Here is a 12,949-nt window from a genome sequence, read left to right on the forward strand (position 1 = left end):
CTTGGCCCTACAGCCCCTCATGGCCCTACAGCCTTCATGGCCCTACAGCCCCTCATGGCCCTACAACCTTTCATGGCCTTCCAGCTCCTCTGTTTCTGTTACGTGGGAGCTGATCCCTCCCCCCACCACAACCTCCTTTCAGGAGTTGTAGGGCTATAAGGTCTCCCCTGAGCTCCACACTGACCCATCCCAGTTCTCTCAGCCATTCCCACAGCGCTGTGCTCCAGACCTTAAGAGCTTTCCATGGGCATCATCAGCAAAGCATCACATTCCTGCAGTCATGCTCCTGGGGTGAATGGTGCAGAACTCGGCACAGAGCTTTCATCCTCACCTCGCCTCATTCCCCATCACCCTTAGGATAAAAATTCATGCAATTCAATGCAATTTTGCACTGTAGGATCCGTGGGGTTGAGATTTCTGGGGTGGTATGAGGCATTTAATCAGCAATTTTAATAGGAGCTGGAGCTCCTACGCTTGCTATTGCTTTTTATTAAAATCCCAGCCCTCTGTGGAACCACAGCATGGGCTGGGTGAACTCCTAATCCTCCTGAGGTTGTCATAATCAGGTTTTAAAATTAGCTGTCAGACATGCGTGTCTGAGAGGAGCACAAATCATTATGTGACATTAAAACTTGGCTATGAGCTGCTTTTACCTGCAAGCCAGTGTGGATTGCTTGCTTTTCTCCCCATTGTTTTATAAAGAATAAGGGTTGCATCTGCCTGGGCTGTTGTGTTTAACACCTTTTTTAATGTAGCAGTTAAATTGTCATTCAGCAGTGGGGAAACTGCAGCAAGGTCCATTCTGCATTCGGAGTGGGCTGAGGGTTGGCCTTGTGGCCCTACAGCTCCTCATGGTCCTACAGCTCCTTGTGGTGGCCTTACAGCTCCTTGTGATGGCTCTACAACTCCTCATGGCCCTACAAATCCTCATGGCCCAACATTTCCTCATGTCTCTACAGTCCCTCATGACCCTACAACTCCTCATGGCCTTACAGCTCCTCAAGGTCCTACAGCTCCTCATAGTGGCCCTATGGCTCCTCATGGCCCCACATCTGCTCATGGTGGCTCTACAGCTCCTTGTGATGGCCTCACAGCCCCTCATGGACCTACAGCCCCTCATGGCCCTACAGCTCCACATGGTGTTCCTACAGCTCCTCATGGCCCTAGTGCTCCTCATGGTGTCCCTACAGCCCCTCATGGCTTTAGAGCTCCTCATGGCCCTGTACCTCCTCATGGTGGCCCTACAGCTCCTCATCACCGTACAACTCCTTGCTGCCCTACAGCTCTTCGTGTTGGTCCTACAACAGGATGGAGTTCTCCCCGTAGACCCTCCAGCACACAGAAGCTCCAGCACAGGGTTCCCCCTCTCTATTCCATTCCATTCTGCACTCTGCTATGAGTCTCAGGAGGGGAATCAGACCCTTTGTGTTTAATTAACACTTTTATTCCAAATGTGCAGCGCTCAGAAGGCCGCAAGATGCTGTTTGCAGTCCCTGGAAAACTCCTTATTATCTTCACACTGAGTATTAGCAAACTTGAAATCTTGTCCTTCATTAATTGCTGTGTTGAGTGCTGATGGGTTCATTATGTCTGAGTGTTGGGGTGTGTTACCACTCTGCTGAGCCTTGAATTTCTCCTCTCCATCCTACTCAGTGTTTGGGGCCTATGGGCCCCATCTGCCCTCAAAGATGACTTAAAGCACAGCTTTAAGAATTCTTGAGGATTTTCCCCCAATTTAGTGCTGGAGAATCACAGAATCATAGAATCACCAAGTTGGAAAAGACCTGCAAGATCATCCAGTCCAACCATCCACCTACCACCAGTATTTCACACTAAACCATGTTATTCAGTGTTGTCCCACCAGTGGGATCTGTTCCTTGTATGGCATCAACAGAGTGAGTTCCTTCTTGTCCTTCACTGCAAGAGTGACCTCAAAACCACTGAGACTTCAGAAGTGGAATCACAGAATCAGAGTCACTGAGGTTGGAGAAACCTCCAAGAGCCCCAAGTGCAACCTCAACCCAACCCTAACCCATCCCCAACCGAACCCTAACCCAACCCCAACCCAACTCCACCCCAACCCCCACCCCCACCCCAACCCAACCCAACCCCAACCCAACCCCAACCCATCTCCCACCCCAACCCCAACCCAACCCAACCCCAATCCATCACCTCACCCAGCCCAACCCCAACCCATCTCCCAACCCAACCCCAACCCAACCCCAACCCCAACCCATCTCCCAACCCAACCCAAACCCAACCCCAACCCATCTCCCAACCCAACCCCAACCCATCCCTACTGACCACATCCCCAGGTGCCACATCTGCCCTTCAGCACAGATGTGCACATAGCAATCATGGGCTCTTCCTCCAAAATAACCGTTAAGCCTTGGAGAGAACTCTCACCTGGAATGGAAACACAAAAAATAGAGAATCAGTCCTCCAGCATCTCCTTGCTCCACCCATGGTCATCAGGTGCCAGCTCAGCCGATATGATCTCGGTGTCCCTTGTTTGGGATGGATTTCCCCATCTTGTTTAGGATGGATTTCCTCATTTTGGGATGGATTCTTCATCTTAATTCATCAGCTCAGCACCTATCAAATGCTTTCCTTAGAGCTCAGCAGTGTGCACTCACTACAGAGCTAATGGCTTTTCCTAATGGCCACGGAGCAGACTTGCTGCTCTTGTCACCAGTGCACAGAGCCTGCAGATACAGAGTTTTTGGAGGAGCAGCTGTTGTCATGAGGGGACCTTCGGAGGCACAGGGACTCTTTTGGTGGTGATAAACAAGCCTCACATCCCCAGTAGGTTCTTAGGGACATGAAGGGACCAGCATAGTGGGTTTGTGGGTTTGGGCATTTGCTTTCTGGTTGCTTGAACACTGACAGTGCCATCACAGTACCATGCAGCTATAGAGCTTGCTCTCTGCTGACATACTTGGAGAGAAACTGGGTGGCACAGCCCCACAGCTGAATGGAAGGGGAGCCTTTCCCCTCCTCTTGCTGCTTTTTGGGGGGATATGACAGCAGTGCTGCCCTGTGAAGTGAGATCCCACAGCTTTAAAGTTCTTTTATCCACTGCACCTCTAGCAGGAAAGGTGAGAGGACAAAAACATGGGGAGGAGAGTGGGGAAGAAACTTAATTTCAGGAACCAGAGCTATTGAGACATGCAAGTGGGTCTGATTCTGCAGCCCCAGCCTGCATGGAGTCCTGTGGGGCCGTGCATTGCCTTTTTTGTGCTGAGATGTTGGGTGCTCATCGACCTCATGTAAGCAGCAATTTGGAGGACAGAGTGCAGCCCTTTCCAGGCAAGAACAACCGTATCCAGCCCTCGGAATGCTGCTGACACCTGAATACCTCCAGGCAGCGGATTTGAAGCTGGATGCCCTATTTTGCAGAGGGAAGAGCCAGAGGAAGGGTCCTGCACTGGGTAGCAGTGGTTGCAGTGGATTGTGAGCATGGGGGTTGGATGTTTGTGATGCTGGTGCTGCCCTTGGCAGCTTCTCTCAGCTGGGAGGCTGTTTTTCCCCCTGATAAGACTCCCTCCTGCCCCACAGTCCATCCCCTTTGCTCTAAGTGATGCTGCAGCTGCATCCCTCCTACCAACAGCATCTCTCCCAGCCAAGCTCCAGGGGGCAGCAGGACCTGGGGCCAAAGTTGTAAGCCCTGTGGCTGTCTCACCAGGAGCAAACCTCCCCCTCACCTCCTCTGCTTTGGTCTTTCTTTGCCAGGGTACACTGCGGGGACTCCCTACAAGGTCCCACCAACCCAGAGCAACAACGCGCCTCCTCCCTACTCTCCGTCTCCAAATCCGTACCAAACTGCTATGTACCCCATCAGAAGTGCCTACCCACAGCAGAACCTGTACACCCAGGTACGTGCCTCACTCTGCATCTCCCACCACCACCTGATATCTTCCCTGGAGTCCTTTTGTCCCCAAATCCCACACCTGAATGTTGGGGCTCGGCCGTCAATGTCATACATGAGGTCCCCTTCCCAGTGGCATCTCCATGCCTTGCCCTCCTGCTTCCCATGGCGCAGCCCCCTGTGTCACCTTCACCAGCATGACCCAGATTTGTGTCCCTGAGCACCTGGCTGGGCTCCCAGTGCCATCTTCCCTCTTCCAACATTGCCACTGCCTCCAGGCATGCACCACAGCCAAGACCCCATGTTGGACAGGTGTCCTCCAATAATCCCCTTCCTGCAGGAGATAATGAGCTCCCTGCAACTCTCTGGCCCTGCAGCTTTCCTGGCTTTTTTCCTTCTACTTAAATGGCAAATAGGACTTCTCCTGCAGCCGTGACCTGGTTTCTCCATGCCAGGTTGAGTCCAAAGCATCTCCTCTGCTCCATTTTGTCCACTTAGTTTCCGTTAGCTGAGCACAGGGGAAGCTGTTGGGGTCAGACGTGTGCTCAGGTGCTCTCTGCTGGTTCCTGACGTGCTCCCCATCAGCTGGCACAAAAGCTGGCAGCAGTTTTGTCATCAGGCCCAGGCTGCTCTTTGCCACCACTGGGACCTAACCCTATGGGCTGACCCCTGCTGCACTGGAACCAATGGAGCCTGGTGTTGAGCACAGGCACTTTGCAAGGAAGATGCTGGCTGCTGAGATGAGCACAGGCAGGGGAAAGCTGAATCATAGGATCGTAGACTCACCAAGGTTGGAAAATACCTCCAAGATCTCCCAGCCCAACCATCCACCCATCACCAGTATTTATCCATTGAAGGCTGTGTCCTGTCCTGATCCTGAGCTGGGCGTGCAGCTGCATCCCAGTGACACCATCATCAGCTGCTCTGTGCTCTGCTCTACCAGAAAGCTTTCTGGCTGATTTCTGTCCCCTTCCTCATCTCTCTTGGCAAGTTCTTCCCTTCCCCAGTGTAATGCAGTGTGCCTACAGTCTGCCCTATCAGCCTGAAAGGAAGAAGTAATCTGATAGTTCATCCATTTCTCCTTTCCCCCCTTCATCCATAAATGGTTTGGAGCTTCTCCCACGCCTGCCCCAAACTGCAATAAGATCTCCTCTCATTGTTCTCAGCTCTCTGATCCTTCTGACCTTCCCTGTTCTCGCAGCACTGCACTGCTCACGTTTCGGGATCGCCGTTACATGGGATGTGGGGCTTTCTCTGCTGACTCCTTTCTTTTCCTCCCACCCATTTTCTCCCCCTTGTTTCCAACTCCCTCAGGTCTCAGCAGCCCAGGTTTCAGAGCCCCTCTGTCTCCCTTTGGAAACCTGAGGAGACGGTGCTCCCTTTTGTCTGCCCGCTTCCCGTGCCGACGTTGGCCCTTTGGGATCAGATGCAGCCACAGTTCCTCCTTTCTTTCCATCTCTTGCTCATTTTGCATGCCAGCAGCCAATATATTTTGGACCCAGCCCCATTTCATCCCATCAAATCATGCAGCATAAAGTGTGGGATCGTTGAGGTTGGGAAAGACTGCTTTTTCCATTGAGTCCAACCCAGTTGACCCATTGCAGCCGTGCCCCCTACCCACGATTGTAGAATCATAGAATTGCTCAGGTTGGAAAAGACATTAAAGATCATCAAGTCCAACTGCATCCAGCCATCCTACCCTAACAGCCCTCCTCTAAATCATGTCCCTGAGCACCACACCCAAATGGTTTTTAGACACATTCAGGGATGGTGACTCAACCACCTCCCTGGGAAGCCCGTTCCAGTGCTTATGGCACTGGGGTTGGCTTGTGATGCCAACCCCATTCCCGTTGGAGGAATAAATAAATCCTTCTGTTTGAAATTGTCCTGGGGGAAAGGGGTGGAGGCTGGGAGAACTTCTAGAGAATGGGAAAAAATGTGGAATGGGGGGTTTCTCTTCCGTGCCTCGAAGCTGTGGGTGCCCCATCCATTGAGACCAGCCGTGCCAATACATGCACAGGACGTGGGCTTTCTGTGGGATGACAGAGTGTTTTCCCTTCCTCAAACAGGGAGCTTATTACACCCAGCCAGTGTACGCGGCACAGCCCCACGTTATCCATCACACCACTGTGGTTCAGCCCAACAGCATCCCGTCGGCCATCTACCCGGCCCCCGTCGCTGCGCCCCGGACCAACGGCGTGGCCATGGGGATGGTCGCTGGTACCACCATGGCCATGTCAGCAGGTAAGAAGCTTCCCTGGCCCCGCAGATCCACAGCAGTGGGTTCATCTCTTGGATGGGACAACCCAAGCAACGCACGCCGGCAGAAATCAATTCATTTGCACCTTATGCTGATATCACCCGTGAGGTCGCAGAGGAGCTCTTCCATTTGCTGTGCCCTAGAGGAACACGCTTCTGCACTCTGTTCCACAAACAAAGCAACAGCCAAGCTTGCCCTTCTCCACCCACAGTTGCATTTCTACCCTCGAGCTCTTTGTTAAGACGCTTCTGCTCCTGCTGCACACAATGAAACGAGCATTAACCTTGGTTTACACATCACTCTCAAATCCTGTGCTGTATGCACAGGGTTATTTCAGCCCTGGTAAAACGTGATTAACTGATGGCACATGAAGGCACTGAGCAAGGCTATGGGCCATTTTTTTTTCCAGACCTTCTATTTTGCTCCTCAGCAGTTCTGCACAAAACAATTCATAGCATTGTGCACTGAATTATGCATTGTTCACCCATTTGCATCTGCATTAGTGGAGAAATAGGGCTCTGTTGACTCCCTGTTACATGGAGGGATTGCAGCCTGCGCCTCACAAGAACCACTCCAAGATATTTACTAGTGTTGCTTGCACTGAGAAGTGGGCAGATCTAATTAATGCATGTGGGATGCCCTGAAGAGCAGCCTGTTACTCTTAGAGCAGAGACATTTGAGACTGTATTCTCCATTTAGAATCACCAAGGTTGGAAAAGACCTCAAAGCTCATCCAGTCCAACCGTTCCCCCATTCCCAACAGCTCCCACTAAACCACGTCCCTCAACACAACATCCAGCCTTTCCTTGAACACCCCCAGGCTCGGTGACTCCACCACCTCCCTGGGCATCCATTGCAGTGCCTAAATGGCATTCCAGTGCCATTTTTGTGTCTGCTGAAGGCACCGGGCACGTTCTCACTTGGAATCCCCAACATATCATGGCTCAGAGAGGAGGGAATGCTCCTGGTGTGCCCCTGGGATCTCTGGGCTCTGCCCCTCGGGGCTCTCCAAAGCCTTTTGCACGCGGTGCTGAGTTACAGCGATCCCTTCTCACCCCCCTTGTGCCATGATACCTTCATGCCAAGCTTTTCTCCTCGCTGTCGCTGCAGGAACCTTGTTGACCACCCCACAACACACTGCCATCGGAGCACATCCAGTTTCTGTGCCAACGTACCGGGCTCAAGGAACCCCCACCTACAGCTACGTACCGCCGCACTGGTAAACCCACTGGCCAAGTCATGTAAGTGCTGCAAGAGAACTGCCCTCCTTCTGCCTCTGGGACACGGGGACGGAACCATGGGCAGCCCCTCCTGCAGGCTGCTTGCCCAAGGGATGCTCTAAGTGGATGTTAGGTTGTAAATTGGGAAGAATTTCTTCCCAATCTCTTCTCCAAAGAGCAGACAAGCACTGGCACGGGCTGCCCACAGAGTGGTGGGGTGCCCATGCTCAGAACCATGGGGATGTGGCACTTGGGGACACGGTCATTGGGCATTGGGTGGTCATAGAGGTCCTGTGCCCACTGCCAGGCGTTACCTGCGAGCAAGTGTTGCATTTCATGCACACTGAAGTGCACAGGACAAAGAGGACATCCCTCCCTGTGCTCCTAACCCCTCTGCAACGTGTCTGCTCTCTTCCAGATCCGAAGTCAAACATTGTATGCAACTACACAAGTCTTACATCGGGGCTGCAGCCGCTGGACTGCAGCACCTCGTCTGTTTGCAAGAACAAAAGAAAAAAGTGCAAGGGTCACTTTATGCATTCTTTAGTGGTTTTTGTAAAAGCTGCTTTTTTCTAATCTTCTGCCTCTTTATTTTCCTTCCCTCCTCCCTCTCCCCGACCCACATCAGTCGTGTAACACATACTGACACTGAGCAATAGTAAAGTTCTCTCTTCGGTCCTATCGTTTTACAGCTCAGCATATTCACTTTTCAGCATTGCCCAGTCGAGTGGTGCAAAGAGATCCCCACTTCTTGTTCGTTTGGGTTCTTCTCATCCTTTTTTATTATTGTTATTTTTGTTGTTGTTGTTGTTGACAAGAGCCTAGGTTTCCTTTGACTAGTAAGAGTGGTTGATGTTCAGGGTACTATGTGAAAAGCACAGCGCTGGTAGGCAGGCTTATTCCAATTTGGTTTGGGTATTTTTAGTTGGGTAACATAAATTATTTAATCTTCCTTAACGTATTACAGGAAAATTGGTGTCTTCCAGATAGCTGTCGTGATAGATGATGATGCATTATCTGCAGTGAAATGCTGAACTCATCCCTTATTTGTAGGAGTAAGAGAATATAACTAGCGACGTAACACGCTTGTTTTAGGAAGTAGGAGGACTGTTCACCATTGGGTCTGCTTTTCAAAACTGGGCAGAGGCATTTGGTGCAAGGGGAATCGAGGGGCAGCGATGCCTTTGGGAAGCTGGGATGCTGTGTGCTGGCCGTGTCCCAGCACGGGCAGCTCTTTCCTGGCCACTGCTCGTGGGCAGAGGTGTGCAGGGATGCTGTGGGGTGGGAGAAGAGAGATTTCCAGGCTGGAGAGGCTCTACAGAGCCTGGGGATTTGGGAAAGGAGGTTGGATGGAGAGGAGCCTTCGTGGAGGTTGAGGTGCTCCCATTCGTTGGGCTGTTTGGATTGGGGTCAGCAAAGGAGCCCAAATCCTGGCATTGTGGAGACAGCTGGTTGGGCTGGGAGATAGTAGGGGTAAGGAGCAGCAATAGCAATAAAGTAATCTTCTGCATCCAGAGGCAACGTGAGGCTGTTCCTGGGTCCTCTGGGGTGTCCCAGTCAAACAGGCAGCACTTGCAGGCAGCTGGAGCTACTTTTCAATTCTTACCCCTAAACACAGCATAGAAACAAAAGTTCTTCTTCTTTTTTTTTTTTTTCCTAAGAGAAAAATGCAATCATCGTCGTGTGTTGCTTTTTGATGGTTTTCCCTCCACGTGCCAAAGGAGCTCCATCCATCCATCCATCCTTGCGAGTGGTCCCAAGGAGCCATCCCAGAGCCTTGCAAGGAATTGGATCCTTCTCGATGGGAATCAGTCCAATAAGGAGAGAAACCTCTGTAGGGACCCCAAAGGACTGGGGGCTGCTGGTTGTCAGGTCAGTGGGGGGGCAGTTGGTTGCTTCTTCTGCTCTTAATGGAAACCCAGGCAAGCTCCAATTGCCCTCGGTCAGAGGACAGAAAGGACACAAAGTGGTGAAGCCTGAACGCCAGCGCTGTGGGTGGAGGAGGTCATGAGGGTTTCCACCACGTGGTTTCATTGTGTTGCACTTTCATTTTGTATAAAACGGAGAAAAAAAAAAAGAAAAAAAAAAAAGAAGAAAAAAAAACAAAAGTTAAAAAAAAAAAAAAAAGAGGTAATTAATCACAGTGTTGCCCCCTGTTTAGCTTTGGAAAGCCTCCCTGCCTATAGGCTCAGCACTTAAAGGGAAGGGGGACGTTTGGAAGTAGGGAAACCACATTGTCCTCTGTAACAGGTTGCAATTAAACATGGGCAAAAAAACCAAACAGACAAAAAAAACCAACCCACCATTATCACAAATCACAGGAACCGAAGAGCTCTCAAATACTATTTTTTTTTTTAAATTGTTTTGGCTCTCACAATATTGTTGACTTAGTGTTGGAATTGCCCGTGGATCAGGAGCTGTCTGTCGGTGCTGGAACGCGTTGTTGTGATGGAGGAAGGTCCTTAGTGAATTAACAGCACTGCAGTGAGTCCCAACACTGCCCTGAGGCTGCTCAGCCATCCCTGCACTGGGAGGAGCTGTCTGAATTCTCAGCCTTGGCCAGGAAGATGCGGGGTGCGCTGCTGAAAGGGGAGAAAAGGCTGAGTTTGAGGGGTGAAGTGCCGTTCACGGCACAGAGGAACCCCCAGATGGACACGGCCTCCTCCTCACTGTGTTTTTTTAAAGGCATTTTGGAGTTCCCCCTAATCAAAGCTCTGAATTTCAGGCTTGGTCTGAAAATGACAGATTTTTCATCAAAACAGGCTGAGGCTATAAAGTTAGAAGGGAAAAGGGAAAACCCCTCCATCTGTTACCACAGACGAGACCTGACGAGGGTCAGGTGGCTTTATTTTGATCCCTCTGCTTGGATCAGTGGCAGATTTCGTCAATCTTCCCCATTGTGCTTGGGTAGAAATACCCAGTGGCGCCGTCACGGCGTGAGGAGGCGAACCTTGTTGTGGTGAGCCTATCTTGGGACTTGGGCCGACCCTGGGGGGCTTGGGAAGCCCTCTGGGGAGATATTCGATCCCCTTTCAGGGTGGTTTCCCCAGTGGAATTTGTTTGGGAAGGAGCAGGTTGGGAAGTCAACCCATGATGGGGTAGAGCGCGGTGCGAGTGCAGGACCAAGGGGTGAGTAGGCAATGGTTGTGCTGTGAGCAGCTCCATCCAGTTCCCACCCTGGGACAGAGTTCTCCAACCCCAACTCATCTCATTTCATGATGGCAAGGTGGGCTTTTGGAGCGTGGGGTGATGGATTTGGGGTGGAATGGGATTTCCATTGCTAAACCTTGACCTCTTGGCACCTTTAGGACCATCTGGGAGGGACGGAGTTGTGGGATTGTAGAGTGGGTTGAAGCCGGGGTCAACTCTGTGGGTAAGGTTTGCTCCTGGAGGCGCTGCCTCTTTCTCTGTTGACATTCCTCATGGTGAGATAAAGGAACCCAGCAGGACTCTGTCACTCTGCTGTCCCGACTGCTGGGGTGCCAAAGCTCCCTGGGTTGACACCACTGGGGACACCCAAGCATCACACGCTGCAGTTGGGTTGGTGATGGTGAAGGTTGGTGAGCAGGAAGAAAAGGGATTTCCCTCACTGGGGGGGACAGGGCTACGCTCTATGCCAGAGCAAGGTTAGGATGTCCCAGGGGGTGATGGAGGCCAAGCAAAACTCCAGGAAGAGGAGGGGGAAAGTGTTAAGAAAATTGTTATCAAACCACAGCTGTGGCCGTTGCCTGATCCCACCTCCGACTTCTGCACCACAACGCACTGCAGTGCAGGACTCAAAGCCTGTGCTGCCCCAGCCCCACGCAAAGCCCGGAGCTCCCGGCTCTGATGGGCAGCAGCAACCCTGTAAAGCTTCTTTGCAGCTTGGGTGTGTAATTGAAGCACTTTTTACCGTGTTACGTAAAGTTGTTTTGTTTTGTTTTGTTTTTTCCCCTTGGTTTGGTGACAAATGTTTGCTATTCTTGAGGAGCGTGGTAGGCATAAAGTGGTCCCCAGTGGGGCCGGGAAGTGAGGGCATACCAAGAAACTCCTCCCATATGGGGGTTTGCGTTCAGTGCTCAAATCCAACCAGCCAAAGACAGCAATAAGAGCCGTTGTGTCCTCTTAAGTCCTCTTCTCAGTTTTATTTGGTCAAACGGTCAATATTTTCAGTCCAAGTGAGGGCTGCGGTTCCTTCTGCCTCTGTCACCCTGATGTCCTCCCCATGGCTTTAACCCGTGGCAGTTTGCTTTCCATCTCTTTCTTTTCCCTTTGGCTGTTGGCTCCCCATGGCCCCGACGCGCTGTTGCTCTGCTATAGGGAAATATAGGGCAGAAAGCCTGGAAGGAAGGGAGGAAGGAGAGCTGTGGCAAGGAGTCACCATTTGGCACTTACAGAGTCACCAGCAATCAGGTGATAATGGATTTTCTGGAGTGTCTGGAAAAAAAGAATAGCAAAAGATGTCATCTGATGGCAGCTTTCCCCAACTGGATGCAATGAGTTTGTAGGAAAATGCCCAACGCGACGCCTCAGCATTGCATCCTTGGGATGGAGCTGCAAGGCTGCAACCATTGGGAGACATAGCGAGGGAGGGGAAAAAGGGCACGAGGGGGCACCCCAAAACTGCCCCCCCAAAACCACAGAGCCTCCTCGTGCCCTAGCACCAAGCAGAGCAAACCCCCATCCATCTTTCTGTCTCATTTCTTGGCCCGTTCTGACCGACGGGACAGCTGGGATCCGCTCGTTTTTAAACAGCATTGGAACTCTTTAAGCAAAAATATATATACATATTAAAAAAAATAGGTAAATACAAAAAAAAAAAAAAAAAGAAAAAAAAAAAGAAAAAAAAAAGTAAACACGTCTTCCAAGTCTCCACGGTGTGTAGGGAACATGGCCTCGAACTGACACGTTGGGAAGCCCCGCAGCCGCGGCTTGTGACTATGAAGTGTAAATCTGGGTTTTCTCATTTGTTTTCCGTTCCGTTTTCCGTTCTGAAGATCAGCTCTTGATCTCCCTGACAGATTTCAGCCAAGAGTTTGTAACTGTACGATATTTACTGTAAGATGTAGAACATTCGATAACTATTAAAATGTTTCCAGAAAAAAAAAAAAAAAAGGAAGAGGGTCGGTGGGTTGTTTTGGTTTTGGTTTTGGTTTTGTCTTTTTTTGAGTTGGCGAAGCGATGGGGTTTTACCTCCAAACCTGACCCCAGGTGGTTGGTGGGGCTGGAAGGAGCCCAACCCTTGGGTTGTTCCATATCCCAACATGGCCATCTGCCCCCAGGTGGTTGGCAGGCCTTAAGGTACACCCCAACACGGGGGTCATCCCATATCCCAACGTGGCCGACTACCCTCAGGCGGTTGGTGAGTGCCATGAGGAACCCCAACCCATGGGTTATCCCATGTCCCAACATGGCCATCTGCCCCCAGGTGGTTGGTGAGCCTTGAGGGACTTCAAAGCATGGGTTGTTCTATGTCACAGCATGGCCACCTGCCCCCAAATCATCGGTGGGGCTGGAAGGACCCCAACCCTTGGGTTGTTCCATATCCCAACGTGGCCATCTGCCCTCAGGTGGTTGGTGTGCCATGAGGGACCCCAACCCATGGGTTGTCCCATATCCCAA

The 12,949-nt window shown here is 51.2% G+C and overlaps 2 protein-coding genes across 2 annotated transcripts in view; one reads left to right on the forward strand and one right to left on the reverse strand.

Moving 5' to 3' along the window:
- The window catches only part of LOC122192663 (protein FAM168A-like), a gene marked incomplete at its 5' end in the record, with an annotated part of 14,732 nt that extends 2,288 nt beyond the window's left edge, over positions 1 to 12,444 (forward strand). The window contains 4 exons of the mRNA XM_042893285.1: positions 3,733 to 3,875; positions 5,938 to 6,112; positions 7,239 to 7,369; positions 7,767 to 12,444. Of these exons, the coding sequence (XP_042749219.1) occupies positions 3,733 to 3,875; positions 5,938 to 6,112; positions 7,239 to 7,351 (431 nt within the window). The remainder of the gene's footprint in view (positions 1 to 3,732; positions 3,876 to 5,937; positions 6,113 to 7,238; positions 7,370 to 7,766) is intronic.
- RELT (RELT TNF receptor) overlaps positions 9,861 to 12,949 on the reverse strand; it is a 12,873-nt gene continuing 9,784 nt past the window's right edge. The window contains exon 13 of the mRNA XM_042893284.1: positions 9,861 to 9,930. Coding sequence (XP_042749218.1) covers positions 9,861 to 9,930 — 70 coding nt within the window. The remainder of the gene's footprint in view (positions 9,931 to 12,949) is intronic.

This window comes from Lagopus leucura, unplaced genomic scaffold (genome assembly GCF_019238085.1).
Source record: "Lagopus leucura isolate 7727_CA_CO unplaced genomic scaffold, USGS_WTPT01 177-5_obj-0_obj, whole genome shotgun sequence".
Lineage (NCBI taxonomy): Eukaryota > Metazoa > Chordata > Aves > Galliformes > Phasianidae > Lagopus > Lagopus leucura.